The sequence below is a fragment of the Telopea speciosissima genome, chromosome 9 (assembly GCF_018873765.1).
Source record: "Telopea speciosissima isolate NSW1024214 ecotype Mountain lineage chromosome 9, Tspe_v1, whole genome shotgun sequence".
NCBI lineage: Eukaryota > Viridiplantae > Streptophyta > Magnoliopsida > Proteales > Proteaceae > Telopea > Telopea speciosissima.
Window position 1 is genome coordinate 59,397,209 of NC_057924.1, and position 21,256 is coordinate 59,418,464.

The 21,256-nt window shown below is 39.6% G+C and overlaps 1 protein-coding gene across 1 annotated transcript in view; it reads left to right on the forward strand.

Annotated features, from left to right (window-relative positions):
* The first annotated feature begins 724 nt into the window (after positions 1 to 724).
* Positions 725 to 21,256, forward strand: part of LOC122638536 (pleiotropic drug resistance protein 3-like) — a 31,461-nt gene continuing 10,929 nt past the window's right edge. The window contains exons 1-11 of the mRNA XM_043831372.1: positions 725 to 799; positions 1,538 to 1,622; positions 2,251 to 2,410; positions 2,511 to 2,587; positions 15,488 to 15,541; positions 15,643 to 15,733; positions 15,863 to 16,164; positions 16,253 to 16,534; positions 16,631 to 16,944; positions 17,272 to 17,432; positions 17,513 to 17,616. Coding sequence (XP_043687307.1) covers positions 1,539 to 1,622; positions 2,251 to 2,410; positions 2,511 to 2,587; positions 15,488 to 15,541; positions 15,643 to 15,733; positions 15,863 to 16,164; positions 16,253 to 16,534; positions 16,631 to 16,944; positions 17,272 to 17,432; positions 17,513 to 17,616 — 1,629 coding nt within the window. The 5' untranslated portion in view covers positions 725 to 799; position 1,538. The remainder of the gene's footprint in view (positions 800 to 1,537; positions 1,623 to 2,250; positions 2,411 to 2,510; positions 2,588 to 15,487; positions 15,542 to 15,642; positions 15,734 to 15,862; positions 16,165 to 16,252; positions 16,535 to 16,630; positions 16,945 to 17,271; positions 17,433 to 17,512; positions 17,617 to 21,256) is intronic.

The following is a 21,256-nucleotide window of genomic DNA, read 5'->3' on the forward strand; positions in this document are numbered from 1 at the left end:
CGAAAAACTCGACCGAAATTTCGAATATTTTGAGAATCTTGACCTCCTCAGTACTCCTAGTCATGGTATTGTATTGTTGGGACTTGGGACTATGTAATATGCGTTGTGAACTATGTATTATTCATTGTACTTGGGTTGGGTGTCTATGTAATATGCATTATGAACACTTCACAGTAATACTGCCAACCAAGGGTGCAAATCCAAAACATCAAATTGGGTGCTATTTTTTCCAATTTGAAGCTTTAAATATGTTTATTAAGACTAAAACAAGATTCCCTTAAAGTTTTCGGAGCCAACTGTGGCCATTAGCCCACCAAAACATAGTTCCGAAACAAAAAAAAAAACACAAAAGTACACTGTCTCGCCGAGAACTCGGAAAACTCGATCTGGTCGAGATGGCTGTTTGAGACGAGTTTTTGAACCATGATCATAGTTTCTCCAAATGTTATTGGCCCTATTGGCCCTCGGTGTAATTTACCCTAACTAATAATATAATGTGAAACCTACTTGGTTAGTTGGTTCCTTAAAATATTGTTTGATATGAGAAGTTACTTGATAGTAAAATCTTGGCGCGTAAGGGGTATTGGATGACTCTTGTTTCCCTTGGCATTGGAATTTTCTTGTTATAAAGGTCATTTCTCTTTATGTATAATAAATTATTTTCTCTTCGTTGTTCTTCTATTTCTTACATATTTGAGCTTTTTATTGGACAGGACTTTACCAAGCTGTTTGGCTTAAAGTCTCAGATAGCCAAGATTAGCATTCTTAAGGATGTCAGTGGTGTCATCAAGCCTAGCAGGTAGGAAATAAAAAGTGTGAAGAACTTAAAATTTTAAAATTCATTTAGTCTAGTGAGTAATTCAAGGTGGGATCAGCACCCGTTTAGTCACTTCTCCCCTCCCCCATCTTTGCTCTTGTTATCGAAACTGATGATCTGTATTTGATGCTCTACTCTTTGATGGGTCCCTTAAAAAGGAAAATGTTATTTAAAAACCTGACCATTTATGATTGCTGTATTGTTCATTAGACTATATGTACATCATGCATCAAGTATCCTGATAATATCATCAACCAAATGGCCTGGCCGTCCTAGCTGGACATCCAAATTGGATGATCTCATGAGGATGGGGAAAATAAAATAATCATTTTTCTGACAAATGATTGGATGTTTAGCATTTTGAATATTTTTTAAACATGAAGTGTACATTCAATGGATGATTAAGTTTAACCATTTAATCTATATTTGCTTGAGGAGATCTTTTGGTTGAAAACAATTATATCTTTAATCCCACTTTGGTGTTGTGCCAAGCATAGTTCTTCATTAATAGATGACAATATGTTACCCCCAAAACATAAATTACACAGTTCACTTACAATTTTCTTCTTACTAAATAAAGCTTTCCTTAAGATATATTGTGGTTCCTAAAATTTAAAAAGGTATGGAGGGGAATCCTTCTTAAATTCTTCTCTATTTTGGAAAAGTTTTGAGATAATAAACAAGTTAAGGTTTTCTTACATAGACTTTTCTGTGTTACAGGATGACTCTACTACTTGGTCCTCCAGGATGTGGCAAAACCACCCTGATGTTGGCTCTATCCGGGAAACTAAACCAATCTCTCAAGGTTTTTATATACACTGTCTTTTATCAAAACCTTGTGACATTCCAATTCAAAGCATGCTAATTCACATTTATTATAAGACCAGATATGATTGTCAGAACAAATCTATGTCACTAAGAACAGCTCAGACTTTAAATAGATAGCCAGGTAGACTTAGTGTTGTTGAATTCATGCTTTCCATATGATGATTGATTCACTTGGCTTACACATCTTGTTAAACCTTGCAAAGAAATATTTAATTACATATATTAGGCACAGCTGATTCATGCCTCCATACGCTTGAGTATGGTGGTTGGGTTGTATTCCAACACTAAACTGCTGAAGCGTTCAAAGAAGTTCTGAGAAAATTCTAATATTAAATGGAAAAAAACATTTTACGTACGAAAGCGGATTTGGGTTGAAGGGCTATGGAGATGTTGTCAGTTTTATTATTGGTGAGATAATATTAACTCAGAACTATGAAATCGTAGAATTTCATAAACATTCTGATGAAAACCATACCAGGGGTACATTTATATATTTTTTCAAACAATTTTTAATTTTGCTGTTGCTTTGTTTGGAGTTATGCTTATGTCATGGTATTTTAATACTTTATCACAGCTTTTGAAGATTGTTTTAATGCAATCTCTAGGTTACTGGAGAGATCACTTATAATGGTCACAGACTGGAAGAGTTTGTTCCCCAAAAAACATCAGCTTATATAAGCCAACATGATCTGCACATGGCTGAGATGACTGTGAGGGAAACACTTGACTTTTCTGCATGTTGTCAGGGTGTTGGAAGTCGAGCAGGTGGGTTTTCTTTTGGCATACTTTAATTGGATATCGTTGCAAGTTCTTTATCTGTTTGAATTCACAAATTATATTATCTTGTTCATCAATGTATATGAAGAGATTATGATGGAGGTTAGTAGAAGGGAGAAGCAAGCTGGAATCCTTCCAGACCCAGATGTTGATACTTATATGAAGGTACCTATTAGCACCACTATTTTCCCCCTCCTTATTGTTGTGCTTAATAATAGGTATACAGATGCAGATTCAACACCAAACATGGCTTGCTTTCTTAGGAATAAGTTTAGGGTTGGGTTCTATACATGTTGGGCCTTTGATCCCATGGGTTTCTGTTGGAAGCGCTTCCTCTAAAAGGCCGACCTTTTAGGAAAGGGAGGAAACAATATGTATATCAAACAGGAGCTCTAACCATAGTTCAAAATCTCGCGAAATCTTGATCGAGATTTCGGAAATTTCGAGCTGCTCGAAACGAAATGCTACTTCGAATCGAAAAAATACAATATCTCGAGCGAAATTCTCGAAATTTCGTGATATCTCGAGATTTTTCCAAAATCTCGCATGAGATTTCGAATTTTTCGTCAAACCCCTTTATATAAAAGGCCACATTTATGGTCTCTTGGCCGAAACGAGACTTCAAAACAGCTCTGGTTTTTTGGTTTTTGCTCATTTCTTCTCCATTCTTCCACTGCCCATTTGAATCCTTGCCGCATCTACGCGGGAACTACTTGGAGAACACAAGATTCAAACTTTTTAGCACATCTGTGAAGCCTTTCCACTATTCCAGATAAAATCATATTCTCAAAATTATTTTTTTTTAGGGAAATGCATGATCAATATGTTTGTTTGTGATTAAATAAATATATGTTAGACATCGGAAGCCGATCTACAACTTCACGGTTTCGAAAACACCATTTTGGGTGACTATTTTTGCAATTTGAACATTTAAATGTGTTTATATAGCCTGAAATAGGGTTTCCATGAAGTTTCAGGCCTTAACTTGGTCTAAAACCCACCGAAATGACCTACCAAAACATACCAGAAAAATACAATATTTCGATCGAAATATCCGGAATTTCGAATATTTTGGTCAGCCCGAAATACCGAAACGAAACGAGTTCTCGAACAATGGCTCTAACACGGTGGACTATCCAAAGGTGGACACAGGTGGAGGTGGATAGATGTATTTTTTAACACCTGCCCGCTCCCAAGGGGACTCGATACTGTGACCCCTGCCTGCTTTGATACCATGTTGGAACCGCTTCCTCTAAAAGGCCGACCTTGTAGGAAAGGGAGGAAACAATATGTATATCAAACAAGAGCTCTAACACGGCGGACTATCCAAAAGTGGACACGGGTGGATAAATGCATTTTTTAACAGTTTCCAATGTAATAGGCCACTTTTATGGGCCTAAAGTATGGGTAATAAGGTTGCATACGGGATTAGCTATTTTATTTCTTTACTTAGTTTATTTTTAAGTTGGTTGGGTTAGTTCAATTGAACCGGTTGGTTTAGTTTAAGTTATGGTCCAGTCTAGTGGTATAGCTGAAGTTATTTACTTTCTATTTTCATTGTAGGGATTAGCTTCTATTCCAAGTCAAGCAATTATCAAAATGGGAAGCTTCTCATTTTGTCCCCTTGCCATTCTCTTCTTATTGAAGTCAATAAAAACTACCCAAGAGGCCATACTGGCCATGATTTTGATTCTCAACTACTGCTGTTATGCATGTTTGCTTCTGTTGAAGTTTTCCTTGGTGTTTGATCCATGGAGAAAGGAACTGATGTATGATCCAGTTGACTCCTTGCGGTGGGAAGCGCAGGAGGTTGATTTCAGTTGTTGTTCTTCATACCCTTCTAGTTCTCAAACCATTAGAAGCCTCATCCCATCCGTCGAGCTACTCTGCTGCTGCCCAACCTACTGTTCTAAGGTTACTTTCTATTTTTGAGCCTAACCTTCTAATTCTTTTCGCTCAACCCCCTGTCCAATCTAGCTATTACTTTTCCTCCATATTTTGAGCACCTTTTCCCCCATCCTAGAGCTCCACTCGATCCCCCTTTCAGCCCATTCTAACCTGTTGATTGGCCTCCACAAGAAATCGCCCCAGAACTCATTAAAACCCTATTTCCTAGCCTGCTACTCAAATCAGCAAAGAGGAAAAACCTGCTGCAGATTTGTTTTCTTAACCCCTTGGTTTTTCTACTGTCCCAGACCTATCCCTCTATATTAACCTCACCCTTGAACTGAACCCTACCCTATCAAACATTCCCAGCCTGAACCCATCGAATTGTACCAACTTTCCCTGATTTTAGATCCTGTTTTGTGACTGCCGGACTGGTTGAATTTTCATTCCTGTTCTACATTAAGTGGTATCATATACTACCCTGAGTTAAACTATTTAATATTACGCGAGTACAAAATGTTTTTCCTAGTCTCCATTACAAGTTTACAACAACCAGCTTTCCTACATTACATATGAAACAAATGGAACGAGCTTTCCTACATTACATATGAAACAAATGGATTTCAAATGCGAGAGAGAGAAGAGAAAATAAGTGTCAACGATAGGTGAGCTAATGAGAGGGAAGAGAGAAAATCTTTCGTAGAAAACAGGGTATGAAAATAGAACAATGGACAGGAGAGAGAGAGAGAGAGAAGGGTGCAGAAGAAGAAATAGTATGGTGTGCAATGCTTTTATATAGAAAACAGGAAAGAAAAAAAACTTCTCGATCAACTTAAGTTATAATAATATATAATATCTTAAAACTTTCCTAACTAGAGTTCTTGGACAGATAAACTAGTAACAAGCAACTCGGTCCAAGTACCGAAATGGGAGCAAGCCAATCTGAAAGCCTAAAATACTTCTGAGAGTGCTCTTGAGGTCTTCAGCTTCAGGGATACCAGTTAAGAACATGAAAGACTTAGGGTTGTTGTTTCTGAGTCCAGATAAGATTGCCAAGGACTCCAGAGTTTCCTTGACTGTCACCAATGAGGACGGGGAAACCTTGGTCATTTCTGAATTTCCTTCTGTTCAGATTACTTCAATCTCCTAGTTTTTCCTCTTCCTAGACTACTTGAAACTCTGATTCTCCCTCCTCTTTGCTTTATTGATTTCTCACATTTTTTTATACCCTGAAACTTCCATGTTATTTTCTGATCATATCGTTTCACTGATATCTCTCTCCCTAGTAGCATCAATCATACCCCCTTCTCTTTTCCGGATTTTTCCATATAGCCATAATTTGAGGATCATATCGTTTGGGCCATTACCCACAGGCTATTCAATCCCTGCCTGCATCATGTAGCACCTAACTCCTCATAGGCAAGGTTTAAAATCTTGTTTTGTTTCGGTGTTTCGGTCTGATCGAAAAATATCCGAAATTTCGGATATTTCGACCAAAATATTGTATTTTTCTTGCAAGATTTTGGTTGGTTATTTCAGTGGGTTTTAGGCCAAATTAAGGCTTGGAACTTCATGGAAACCCTATTTTAGGCTATATAAACACATGTAAATGTTTAAATTGCAAAAATAGTCACCCAAAGTGGTGCTTTGGATTTGCACCCTTGATTGGCAGTATACGGTCAAATCCTAATATATAACTTAATTAATTACACATTCACATTGTTTAAGACTTGAAGTACTAGAGGACATAATAATTAATAAGCAATTTAAACAAGTAGATTCACTTGGAAACATAAAGTCAATGACTCATAAGTCATAATATTAAGTACAATAAGTCAATAACATGATGACATCAGTATGCTAATATAAGTCAACTAGTCATCAAGTGACTCAAATGTCTACTAATAATAATTACTCCATTGTCCAGGATCGACCCCACTCATAGTTTGATGGAGCCGACATTCATTGTTTTCTGACTGTAGGACATATGAATGCCAGATCATAGTCTGGGAGAAGAAACGAGTGTAGTCATCCATAGTTGCCATGTAAATTGCATCATCAACATGTTGAAGGTAATCTATCCTGGGATATGGGTCACCATAGTTTGAAGAACTATCTATTGATCCACTGTGAAATGACGGCTTTGGGAGCATATGCGGGTACGGCTGGTGGGTTGGGTAGGAGAAGATATCATCCACAAAAGACAATCCATTACATCTCTGTGATTGTGAGTGGGAGTCGTACTCAAAACTGGGAATGGATGGAGAAGATATATGCTCCCCCCCCCAAGTCAGTTGCCCATGGCCATATGGATGTGAAGGAGATGAACTGTACTCTGATGGTGCTGGTGATGGACTGCTCTCTCCGCAAAAAGATGGGGCACGAAAATGCCCACTCGATCTGATGTCCCTGTCGCCAATACTCAATCTACGAACAAAGCTAGATAAGGTATCAATGTCCATAAGATTAACCTACCTACTAATACCAGGAGGACGGAACTGGCTAGGACTCCCTCTCGAGTAAGACTTACGAGTGGCCAGTGTGGGAACAAGTGCACTGTGGTCTGTATCCTATGTCGCATGATCAAACTGTGTTTCTCCGGTTAATCGGATCGGCTCCTGCTGCTCTTATACCACATACTGTTTTCAAATTCCTTCATATGCATCACCAACACCACTACCACCACTACCATCACCACCATCATCTCTACGACTACCAGTATGAGTAACTGGCGGTGAAGATTTGCGAGTCTGAGTCCCACCACCTGAGGACATGAACCAATCATCTTTCTCCTCATCAACATTGCCACCTGTAGGCTGGAACGGTATGGGCGACGCTTCCTGCATGTACCGACCCTCTTCAAGACTTATCCGTTCTATATCATGGGGTCGCCTACCCCCACCGATAGTTCGAGAACTTGCGAGATCTCGCCGAGATCTCACCGAGTTTCTTGGTTTTTCGAAATCCCGAGACGAGACGCCTACAAGTCTCAAAATTTCAATATCTCGCCTTCCGAGATTCGAGATCTCGGTTTGACCTAGGAAAATGCCCATCTAGGTCATTTATATGAGTGCTAGATCTCGAGATCTTACTGGAAAATCTTGGTATATAGACACCTATATATGCCAGGAACCAAGACAGACACTTATTTATGCCTAATATCATTTAAGTAAATGTTTTTGAAGGAGTTATGTACCGGTCAAACTTAATTCGGTGTGTGCGAATCTGTGTCAAAATCGCTACGAATGAAAATATTTTTTTGGACATCAAAACAAATGAATATTTTACCGCACTTTTGGTTTTTAGCAATGTTTTTACCATATTAAGATTTATGGAATTTTTAGATTTGAGAAAAACCCCAGCATTAGAAAGTTGGAAATTGCACCTACCGCCGAAAATCCAGTTTTTTGTTCTTGAACTAGGGCGTTGACTTTTTTTCCTTTTGGAATTTTATTTTTTAACTATTTTTATTGGATTCAAATAGGGGGTATTTGCTTATTTATGAATAATATCTTGAGTAAATGAAATACAAAATCATTTACTTAAATGATATTAGACATAAATAAGTGTGTTTGTCCCGTCTGTCTCCGGTTTCTAGCATAAGCTGCCCGTCTGTTTTCCCACTAAATGAAACTCCTATTTGGACTTTGTTTTTGCAAAATCTAATAGTGCCATTGTGTTTAAATGGCCTAAAGTAGGCTGAATACCAAGTTTTAGACCCAAACTAGGTCTAAAACCCACCGAGATGAGGCTTTGAGTCGAAAAAAAAAAGTGCACCAACTCGGTGAGATCTCGACTCGACTTGGTTTTTCAAGGGTCCGAGTTGGTACCGAGACCCGAGTTTTTGAATCTTGGATCAAACACTGGCTCACCTCTATCCCTCACCCAATCCGCAATAGGATCTTCATCATCTGAATCTACCTAGAAAATGGTGAGATCGATATTTTTCTTGATACCCTCTTGTCCCATGTGTATGTGTTGCATCTTCAGCCTCAAATTGTAATGCACATACACCAAGTCAGATAGACGTTGGGAACCCAATCTATTTCTCCTCTTGGAGTGGATGAGAGAAAATGTACTCCAATTCCGTTCACAGCCGGATGCGGAACATGTCTAGGAGAGGACCTTGATTGCTATTTTTCTTAAATTATCTGCCGAACCCCCATACCACACCCACCATTCAGCTGCATTACAATAAAAGAGACATGTTAAATTCATTTCACAAGTTTCAATACATACATAATTTAAAGAATAAGATGTTGAATTGAGTAATGACTAACGAGTACCAGCATCACCGCGTGTCCGGCCTTGCTCTACAGCATTGGTTACAAAACTCCCCAATGCATCCCTAAAACTCTTCATCTATACTCATTTGGAAAGTAATGTGAAATTAGTACTGACTCATTACTATTTACTAAGGTAATTCCAAATGAATTATAAGACCCACCTCAGTGTTGCAGAAAGCTTGTAATTTACTGTCTAGTTCCAACTTGGCAACTACTTTCTTCACTGCTTCATAAGACTAGTATTCAACCCAAGCCTATGACTGTATTGGTACTTGGGGGTTCAAAGAGTATGCTAAAAATTCACATTACATATTGTCAATGCCTTACTAGTTAGTAATATATCTTTCAAATTAACTTTAAAAGATGTAATTGCATAAAAAAAAATACTCACCAGCCTTATGCAATGGATGCACAAGTTGATTTTCCTAGCGATCCTTGATAATTTTGAGGAAGTTTTTGCTACCTCGTGGATTAGCATTGTATACACTTTCATTCATCAAGTCTATGGCAGCATACAAATGTGGCATGGTTGGTCCCTTAAGAGCAGAGTCAACTATATGCAAAACCTTGACCATTGGGTCTAAAATTTGTACCACTTTATGCAGCTTTGACCAAAAGTCATTTGATGAAATGGTAGCCTATGCTTCCCTACTACCTTGGGTATTGGACCCATTCCAGTCAAACCACTCTTCAGAAGCAAACATTGCTCTAAGCATAGTTCAAAATCTCGCCGAGATCTCGAAAATTTCGGTAAACTTGAGCTAGTCGAGATGAGATATGATACGAAACAACAAAATGTCAAATCTCGAAAAACTCGACCAAGATTTCGAATATTTCGAGAATCTCGGTGAAATCTTGAATATTTCAAAAAACTCGACCTCCTCAGTACTCATAGAGTCATAGTATTGTATTGTTGGGACTTGGGAGTTGAGACGTGGAAGACTAGGATAGTAAGGTGCCTATGACTTATGTATTATTCATTGTACTTAGGTTGGGTGTCTATGTAATATGCATTGTGAACACTTCATTGTATCTTATGGTTTATAGTAGAAACTTTAAGTCTATAACTATTTCTTAAATAATTATTCAATATTATGTGCATAATTTACTTGTTTTACTTGCCAGTTATGTCTCATATCATTCAAACAATGTGTAGAATAGGCAATATTACATTAATGGTTCGGCCTTTACTGCCAACCAATGGTGCAAATCCAAAACACCAAATTGGGTGTTTTTTTGTTCAATTTGAACCTTTAAATATGTTTATTAAGCCTAAAAGAAGCTTACCTTAAAGTTTCGGAGCCAACTATGACCATATGCCCACCGAAAGATAATTCCGAAACATAAAAAAAAAAATACACTGTCTCGCCGAGATCTCGGAAAACTATACCTGGTCGAGACCATAGTCGATACCGAGTTTTAGAACCTTGGCTCTAAGTCCGGACATCTTGCTCTCATTACTCTTGAGTGCAATGTAGTTGGTGGCAAATCTAGTTATGCCCCGCCTCACCAAGTCACCCCCACACTTCTCCCTCAAGAGGTTTAATGCAAACCCATGGTTGTATACAAAATTAGTCATTTGTCTTGCCTTTTCCACAACAGTCTGTACCAATTTGATCTTCCCCATATCCTTCAGCATGAGATCTATACACTAGGTAGCACAAGCTGTCCAAAACAGCCGATACTTACTGTTATTCATCAACCTCTCACCAGCCTTCTTGTAGTTGCTTTCATTGTCCGTTACAACCTGGACAACGTTCTCCACTCCTACATCTGCTACTACCTCCTTCAACAGCTTGTAGATACATTTTGCATCATTTTTCTTCTAGGATGCATCCACAAACTTGAGAAATATTGTCCTCCCATCACAATACACCATAAAGTTGATGATGAACTTTCTTGTAGGATCAGTCCAACCATCACACATGATAGTCACCCCATAGTTCTCTCATATCCCCCTCATTTCAGCAATATAGTCTTCAAGCTCTCTCTTCTGTTGGGGCAAATAAACATTCATGATCTCTAGGGGGTGGGCCCCTTATACCCTGGGCCAGCCTCAGCAATGGAATCTATCATAGTCTGATAAAAGGGGCCTTGTGCAGCGTTCGCTGGGATGGTATTGTATAACATCTACTTAGCTCTAGATTCATTCACCATCCCTTTCAAAATTTTCCAAGCTCCCTTTATCTTAGGTTGCTTGTTGCCTTTCTTCCTGTAAATGCTAGGATCCTGGTGTTGTGCGGTGTCAACTTGTGGTGGTACTACTAGAGGTGGTGGAGGCGGAGCTGTCCTTGTACTCTGTGATCTCCAAAATGGATTAGGCAACTTAGCCTGCCTATCACCTGCTCTAGAGGTACCAGCTCCTCCACTACCACCTACTCTCTGTCTCTCCTAATCCTCGTGATAAGTGGCTCTGCTCCTCAACTGTGTCCGTCTCTAATCCCTAGCCTCTTGCTCGGTATGTATATCATTAGGAACATAGATAGGTTCATCACTGTAATCATCATCATCATCATAACCTCCCATTGTACTCCTCACTGCATCCTCAGGTTCTACCCTTTCCTTCTCCCTTTGAGCCTTCCTCTTACTCACTCCCTTCATGTACTCAATGACTGCCCTAGATACCTCAACAGGGACCGTATGACATGAGACCACTTCAGGAGAATTCCCAACCAGATGTTGTGCGAGTCTAGTGGCCCCACCTCCCAAAAACTTCTGGTGACAGTAATTACACTGTGTTTTTCTTTTATCCCCATCAATTGGCACTCCGTGCAACCATGCAATGTCACCCCTAGTGCGATTGGGTGTTTTCTACTCCCCGTGGGCCTGGCTCTGCTCTCCTTACCTCTGCCCCCTTGCCTCTGTCGTCTATCACGGTTCACCATAATCTGATTTGTTTACTGTTGCATGAATAAAACAATTCATTAATCACTGAAGCACATCAATTCTTTTAGTTTGAGAGCACTAAAACAAGTATATAGCTATTTAGTATTTTTCCCCTAACCCTTATATTTTTCTCATATTTAAAAACAAACTTTTTAAAATGTTTTTCAAAAAAATATTGGCCTAGCACAACAAAACCGAAATGATATGCAATGGGCAGCATTTTAGAAACATGTAGGATTTACTTTCTTATTTTTCATTAATTTTCACACAAACACCTCATATTTTTCCCTTTTTTTGAATTTTTAAATAATTTCATAATTTTTAAAAATTAAAATAATTAATTATTGACAGAAAAATATTTTCGACACCGTGAGGCCATAGATCGGCCAATAGTGTTTAACATATATTTTATTGATCCCCATACAATGTATATAACCCCTATTTTTTTAAGATTTTTGTTGTAGGAAAATCAAAATTTTGAAGCAGAAAATAGAAAAGTGATATATATGCAGAAAAAAAAATTTTGACACCGTGAGGTTGTAGATCGGCCTTCGGTGTCTGACGTATAATAATTTCATCACAAACAAACATGTGTTGATCATGTTTTTTTGAAAAAAACATTTTTGGAGAAAATGGTTTTACCTAAAATAGTAGAAAGGCCTCACTGTTGTGCTAAGAAGGTTCAATACTGAGTTCCCCAAGTGATTCTGGCGTAGATGCGGCGAAGATTGAAGATTCGAAGAAGAAATAAAAAATCACCTAAAAAGAGTGAAAGATGAAGAAATGGGAGCAAAAACATGAAAAACACAAAGGCTTGAGCTCTGGGTCGAAATTTCGACCTAGATTCATGAGACTTGTAACTTTTATAATGTGGGTTTGTAACATCTTGTCGAAATTTCGGTGAGATGTTATAAACAGTCGATATTTGGTGAAATGACCGAAATTTCGATCAAGTATTTTTTGATCATATCTTTCCATTGATATCTCTCTCCCTAGTAGCATCAATCATTACCCCTTCTCTTTTTCCGGATTTTTCCATATAGCCATAATTTGAGGTTCATATCGTCTGGGCCATTACCCACAGGCTATTCAATCCCTGCCTGCATCATGTAGCTCCTAACTGATCATAGGTGGCCGGGGGCATTCCTGCAATTATGAAAAAATATAATTAAATTACAAATAGAACACGGTCATGTCAATTAAGTGCTTGAGTTGCTTTGCCAAAGCTGTATCTTCCTATTCTTGGTCCACATCTGTCTCCTGAATTGTCCGACCATGTATTCTTTGCCATTGTCTGACCGAAGAATTTTCACTTTGGCATCAAACTGGGTCTGAATCATCTTGTGAAATAGGGTGAAACATGGAAAAACATCACTCTTACTATGCATCAAGTGGACCCAAGTGGTCCGACTATAACAATCAATGAAGGTTACAAACCACTGAAAGCCAGAAGTAGAAACACACCAGGCAGGACCCCATACATCAGAATGTATCAATTCAAAAGGAGATAGACTTTTATTATTAGAAATAGGATAAATTGTTCGAGTTTGCTTGGCTAAAATGCAAGCATCACAAGAAAGATGATACTTATTATAGCGTTCTACCAAACTAGGAAAAAGATTAGATAAAACCTCTATAGGGGGATGGCCCAAACGACGATGCCAATTATTCAATTCCAAAATTGCAGAATCAGAATTAGTAGATGAAGACTGAGATGTCAAAGCTGCCGGTGAACCATCAAGTACATATAGACCACCAACCACCTTACCACATGCAATCATACGACCCGTCGCCAAGTCCTGAAACAAACAATGGTTGGGAAAAAAGGTTACTGTACAGTTTAAATCTCTGATTATGCTACTAATGGAAAGCAAATTAGTAGAGAATTTTGAAACATGCAAAACAGATGATAGGCAAAGAGAGGATGTGCACTGCACTGCACTGATCCCTTTCCCGAGATAGGAGAAAGAGACCCGTCAGCAACACGAACTTTAGTATAAAGGGAAATACTTGAAAAAAAGAGAGGAAAAACCTGTCATATGATTGGTTGCCCCAGATCAATGACCCAAGAATCGGGTATGACCGAGGAGCGGTTCCCACCAAATGAAATACCTGGTGAAGGTTTGGTATGAATATCAGAAGGCACGGAAACAGCCGAGGCAGCCAATAAAGAAGATGCAGACGCTGAAGAAGACGTGTCCAAATGAGTCATCATATCCTTGAGATTTTGTAGTTCAGCCACAATTTGAGAAAGAGATTGCCTGGGATGCTCTTTAGTAGATGCTTGATTAGCACGGGTGCTAGGAGGCCGATTGGAACCACCTTTCCCACGCTCCCTAGTGTCTGCAGGACGGCCATGGAGCTTCCAACATCGGTCCTTTGTGTGCCACTCCTTCCCACAATGATCACATTTAATAGGGGAGGACGATCACCAGATGTCTGATCTCCATTACCAAAACGGGAAGAATTTCCACGAGCAGAAGTTTGGGAACCAGAAATAAGGGCCGATCTTTCCTGAGTAACAGGATGAACCATGGCTGTATGTCGACTGTTCTCAACAGAAAGAATTGCATAGGCCTACTCAAGAGTTGGCAGAGGGTCACGATTCAGAATATTGGCCCGGATTTGATCAAACTCAATACTGAGGTTGGCCAAAAAATCAAAAACACGCAGACCATCTTCCCACTTCCGGAATGCCGTTGCATCAACATCATAGGTTGCAGTAAAGGTGCCCAGAAAAGCTAACTGCTGCTACATAGTGCACATGGTATTATAATACTGAGAAAGGGACAACTCCAACTGCTTGGTAGAGTGGATCTTGTGACGGAGTTCATAGCACTGGGCAGCATTCCCAACCTGAGAATATGTGTCCTTGGCCGTCTTCCATATCTTGGCAGCCGTATCAATGAGAAGTTAACGCCCGGCAAGGTCTTGTTCCATGGAATTAACCAGATAGGACAAGACCAAGAAATTAAAATTCACCCATCAATCATATGCATGCCCAACCTCCGTAGGCCTGACAATAGCTCCCATGATGTAGCCAAAAAGACCACAGAAACCAATAGCGAACAAGCAAGAACGAGACCATAAAAGATAGTTGCTGCCATTCAACTTGATAGAGTTCACCGGAAACGGAATAAAGTCAGGTTGCAACGAACCATCAGAACCAGAGGAAGCAGAAGTGATCTCCGAAGCATCAGGCATGGTGGCTGGATAACAAAAATCGCAGAAAAAACATCCCCAAAAAAAAATCAGAACATAGAGAGGGGAAAAAGGCCCTTGGTAGGAGTCAACTCACCATAAGGGCGGAAAAAAGATGGCGGCATGGGTGTAGAGGCCTCCCCGCAAGAAGGAAAGAGAAGCTGAGAGGCCTGTAGTGGCTGGTGGTGGTCGGCAGGAGGCTGGAAGGGGCTGGTGGAGGCCTGGAGGGGTCTGGCGGAGACCTGGAGGGGCTGGCGGAGGTCGGCAGGAGGTTGGAAGGGGCTGACGGAGGGTGGTGGGAGGCTAGCGGAAGAGTGGTGGTGGTTAGGCTATGGCGAGATCACGAAAGAAAGAGGGAGAAGAGAAAAAAAGAAAAAAAAATTATTGCCCATATTGCCAGATGAAATTTGGCTCTGATACCATGTTGAGAATTCTGTGAATAGTGGTTTGTCAATGAGACAGAGACCATGCCTTTATTTATAACTTCAGAATATTACAAATATGGAATGATTTACTCAATCCTTATCTAACACATTTAACATGTGCATAATGAACCTAGACACTATAGGCACAAGGACAATATTACTCCTGAACCTATATTACAACAGTAATGAAATCTTTTATTCACCCAAAAAAAAAAGTATGGAACTATTTTCAGTCTTATAGTGTTTGCTTGGTAGTATAGATAAATTGCTAGTATAGTGTGGCATTATCCTGGCATTATCCTTCTATTATGTTCTAGTTTACAGTTGGTTATTGGTGTATTGCCATGTTGATAACTTTTTTTTATGAGCTGTTTTAATAGGCGACTTCGGTTGAAGGCACCGGAAAAACCATTCAAACAGACTACATCTTAAAGGTAAGTATATTCAACAGTTTGAAATCATGCTTTTCTTTATTAATTCATAGCAGGGTCACTGGTTTATGTGACTGAATGTCTTGCATGTTAATACCATTCAGATTCTTGGACTTGATATTTGTGCTGATTCAATGGTTGGAGATGCCATGAGAAGAGGTATTTCAGGTGGTCAAAAGAAGAGGCTGACTACAGGTAGGGTGAATATTGAGGTGGATCAGATGATTATAGCATATCATGTATTAAAATGTGTATAGATTTCATTCTTGGAGGGGTGAAGTCGGATACTATTATTTTTCCTTAAAAAAAGACTTTTTTTTTTAGGGGAAATGATTGTGGGTCCAATAAAAGCTGTTTTTATGGATGAGATATCAAATGGCCTGGACAGTTCTACAACCTTTCAGATTGTTTCTTGCCTCCAGCACTTGGTGCATCTAACAGATGCCACAGCATTGATCTCACTTCTTCAGCCTGCACCAGAGACCTATAATCTATTTGATGACATTATCTTGATGGCAGAAGGAAAGATTGTGTACCATGGTTCATGTAGTTATATTCTTGAATTCTTTGAATATTGTGGATTTAGGTGTCCAGAAAGAAAGGGAGCAGCTGATTTCCTTCAAGAGGTATGTGTTATAGCTATCTCCTACCTTATAACTCTCTTATTCTGTAACGTGATGCCACTTAAATTTCTAACTTTATTTTCAAATTCAGGTTGTCTCTAAAAAGGATCAGGCGCAGTACTGGTTCCTTATGGAGAAAGATTACAGCTATGTTTCCGTTGATGAATTTTGTGAGAATTATAAAGCATTCCATGTTGGGAAAAAGCTGGATGAGGAGCTTTCAGATCCTTATGACAAATCTCAGAGCCATAAAAATGCTTTATCATTTAGTTTCTACTCTTTAAACAAATGGGAGCTCTTCAAAGCTTGCATGAGCAAGGAATATCTTCTCATGAGGCGGAATTCTTTTGTATATGTCTTCAAATCAACTCAGGTTGGTAACACTACATTTGAGATTTCCTCCTATTATGACATGCCTAAATCCTTACTTGTCCAATCTAATAGCTGCTTGAATATTTGTTCCCTGCAGCTTTTCATCACCGCATCCATCACAATGACTGTTTTTCTAAGGACTCGTATGGGTGTTGATTCGATCCATGCAAACTATTATTTGGGTTCCTTATTTTATGGGATTATGAGGATACTTAGCGATGGATTCCCAGAAGTATCTATGACAGTTTCAAGGCTCACTGTATTCTACAAACAGAGAGACAGCTACTTTTACCCAGCTTGGACTTATGCTATTCCATCAGCTATTGTAAAGGTTCCACTTACATTTTTGCAGTCCTTAGTTTGGACTGCTCTTACTTATTATGTCATTGGGTATAGTCCTGAGTTTGGAAGGTGAGTATTCATGGAGGGTTCACTTCTTTAGTTGATGAAATCTGAAAAACGTTTTGGAAAATATACAGGTATTTGATAGCATATGTAATAACATACGAGGTATATGTTCTGGTGGATGCAAGTCATCTGTACTATTCAATCGACCCCACCTATAGTTGTATTTTCCTGAGAGGTGTCGACATGTTTTTTGATGGAGCATTCTAGAATTTATTTTCTTGTAACCTTGGTTTCTTCTTCGAAATTCTACTTATAAAATTTTGAATGTACTAGAATTCTCCATTTACAGCTCTTTAAATTTAGTTCCTTATTGTTTTGTTTTGTTTCCAGGTTTCTCCGCCAGTTCATTCTACTTTTTGCTGTGAATGTAATGGGCACATCCATGTTCCGATTTATAGGATCAGTTTCCCGTACAGTTGTTGCTTCTATGACAGCTGCTAACTTGACTCAGATGTTGCTCTTTCTATTTGGTGGTTTCATTATTCCATACCGTAAGTCTCTCTATGCTTATTTCTAATTGAACTCCATCAAAAGTTCAAAATACATGTGCTTAATACTGTTCTGGTTGCAGCCTACATGCCTACTTGGATAAAGTGGGGTTTTTGGGTTTGTCCGTTGACATATGGTGAGATAGGCATAACTCTAAACGAATTTCTTGCTCCTCGGTGGCAAAAGGTGAGCAAAAACTATCTAATTTTATTAGGTGTTATATTCAGGAACCTTATTTATATATTCATGAAATTATGAGAAACTATTGCCAAATAAATATTATGAGAACATTGCAATGTGATTCACAGAAATATGTCGCCAATTTGGTTTGATAAATTATCATAAAGATATATGTCAGAAAAATTTCAGTGAATCGATCTAATCCTTTTTTACATCATTCTTATCAATTTATTCAAAAAAAAAAAAAAGAGAAAAGAAATGTTCTGGAAAATAGGACCCTAATCCTTAAGGCCCCGTTTGTTTAGAGGGGTTTCAATGGGGTGGGATTGTTTGGGTGGAAAAGCTGTCTACTTTTCCTCAAAATCATGGGATTTGGAGTTGTTTGTTTGACTGGGGTGGGATTTTAGGCAGACAACTAAAAAGTTGTCATAATTTCTTTGTCGGCTGAGATGGCACACCATTTCTCCCATCCCACCCCCTCACAAAGTCCTGTAAATTCGGTGGGATTTTGCCAAATTACCAGGGAAAGTTGCAACGGTCATCTTCCTCCCTCCCTTTGGCTTACTCACGCCACTGCTGCAACATCCCCACAACTCACCTCGCAAGCCCTGTTGCTGCTCCCCCTTGGCATACTCGCAAACCCTGCTGCTGCATCACCATCACAAACCCTGCTTCAGCCGCTGCGCACCAACCATCAAACTTGTTATCAGCCCCTGCGTATCAACCATCGCCTACCCCCTTAATCGAATGCTGGAATTTAAAAACACCAAATCGGTATCCAAAAAAGCAAAAGAAAAAAACATGATCTCTCCTCTCTCTCTCATTGAATCTCAGTGCTCCCCCCTCCCCAAAAAAATAAAATAAAAATTAAAGTCATCCAAAACAATTCCATTCCGTAACGACAGCAACTAAGAACAAAATTCTGTAAAAAACATAATCTGCCTGCAGGGTGAATACAATGATGAATGATCCCATTCATAATCAGATTGTTGAATTCAATGTTGTTCGGTTTGGCTTAGAGACGTCGATGGGTAAAAGGACGCCATTTGCATCCTCCGTAGGCTCTTCTTCAATGACATCAGAAATTGACAGAGGGTATTGATTGGCAACCATCTATAGAAAGCTCGCAGTTCCATAATTTCCCTTCAAGATCATGAAGAAGTGAGCTTGGAAGAAGACCGTTGTAGCGCGAAGGATATCCTCCAAGCTTCGCCACTGCAATCGCATCTCACCGATTTCCCTGAAAACCCTTTTCTGAAACAATGGAGAAGATGAAGTTATCAGTGGTTTTTGGACAACCACAAAGGATATCCTCCAAACTTCACTGCTGGAAATTGCCCATCGTTGTCGCAACAACAACAACAAACTCAGCCTTATCCCAACTTAATGGGGTCGACTACATGGATCCAGACACAACAAAGGAAAACTGAATGGAAAATGCCAAATGAAAGATAGTATGAGGAAGAAGCCCAACCCAGCACAACTTGAGAATCTCAACTAAATGGGGTCTGCTACATGGATCCTTGCCCTCCAATAGGCCCTATCCAAAGTCATACTTGGTACAAGATCTAGGCTATGCATGTCCTTCCTCACCACTTCTCCTATGGTCATTTTAAGCCTGCCCCTAGCTCTTTTAACTCCTTCAACCGGGATCATATCACTCCTCCTTACTGGGGTGTCCCTAGGCCTCCATTGAATATGACCATACCACCTTAAACGACTCTCTCGGAGCTTGTCACTGATCGGGGCGACTCTCATGTCCACTCTAATACGTTCATTCCATACATTATCCTTATTTTTCCACACATCCATCGCTGTCGCCCATCTCTAAAAACCCTATTCTAAAAAAATGGAGAAGATGAGGTCTCAGAGTATTCCCACCCCCGATTTTAACCAAACACCCATAGAATCGAGAAAGTTTGGAAATCCCACATCAGGTTTTCACCACCTTTGTTGGTCATCCCACCAACATATGGGTCCCACCTTAGCAACTTTCCCACCCCATAAACCCCTCTAAACAAACGGGGCCTAAGGAGAGGAGACTCTACAAACAAAGGCCCTAGTTCAAAAAAGGGAATACATGCATAAGAACAAAAAGTGATACTCCTGAGATACAAGAACTAAGTCAAGGTGGCATATGTATCATAGAAACACCCCATTGATCCATAAATCTGTTGTTACGGGGAGATGGCTTCCCTTGGAAAGTGATGGATTGACATTTGTTCAAAATCTCAGATTTAATGTCTCGGACAATGGCCGGCCTTGGTCTTGTCTTACGAGTCAGTCTACCATTTCGCTCCCTCCAAATATGATACACAGTAGCACAAAACACAAGCTTACTAATATCTACAATGTTGCCACACACCCCAAAGTTTTGGCAACCCAAAGAGCTACTATCATTATGTTGCTGCTCAGGGGTAGAGTGATGGAACACAACCTAAGCACTTCCTTCCAAACCTGGGCTGTAGAGGTACACTCAAAAAATAGATGATTCTGGCTCTCCAAGTCTGCAGAAACAGCAAAAAGGTCTCACATGGATGTACCTTTTGAGGAGCTGATCTGTAGTAGAGAGTGCATCGTTTAAGTATCTTCAAGCTATAAATAATTGCCTTGGGATATTAGAGGGAAACCAAACTGGTCCAGCCCAATTTACACATGAAGTAGTCCCTGTCCAAACCACCCTATCTAGATCACTTGATGAGAAGTGTGTGATGCTGTCAAGCTTTCCCCAGACCTGTTGGAAGTCCAAGGAGACAGGAGGACCCGGGTCGTCCAGTCATCATCGCGAGCAAGTCATAATTGAGGGCGGATCCTATCCCCATATCTATTAAGAATAACCCCATCGGGGTGCCAAGGATCAAGCCAGATACGAGTTGTGTGGCCATTACCTATGACGTGGTGAACCATGCATTCCGACTTAGAATTGTACTTCAAAATATTACACCACACCTAAGAGTAGTTCTGTAACTGCTTTACAGTCCAAAGAGAGTTATATCTTCAAGTACCAATGACGAACCCAAGACACCCCAAGGCTCCCCTTTCCTGAATCAATCCATCAAATTTGTTTGAGGATCCTTGCAATATTCATGTCCTGGATCCACTTCACCTCCAAGCCTCCTTCCACCTTTGGAAGTTAAGAAGAGAGGAAGAGAGAAGGTTGAGAGAGTAATTTGGCTTGTCTTGAATGATAGAGTCCATTGGTTTTTTATAGATATGCAACCAATTACAAATATGATATGATAGGTAAGACTGAGTCATCGCTCTTATCCTAACATATAATGAACCTGGACATACAATGAATCTGGACATCTAGTCAACCCTTAACACTCCCCCTCAAGTTGGTGCATAGATATCCCTCATGCCTCTTGAATACAATAGGATGGAATGACTTAGAAGTCAAGCCCTTGGCGAAGACATCAACAAGCTGGTTCTCTGAAGTGATAAAAGGAAAGCAAATTGAACCTTGTTCGAGCTTCTCCTTAATGAAGTGTCCATCAATCTCAATATGCTTGGTCCTTTCATTCTTAACAAGATTATGAGCAATGTTGATTGCCACCTTGTTATCACAATAGAGTCTCATAGGATCCTTGGATGTCAGCCACAGGTCTTCAAGTAACACCTTAAGCCAAATAAGCTCACATACTCC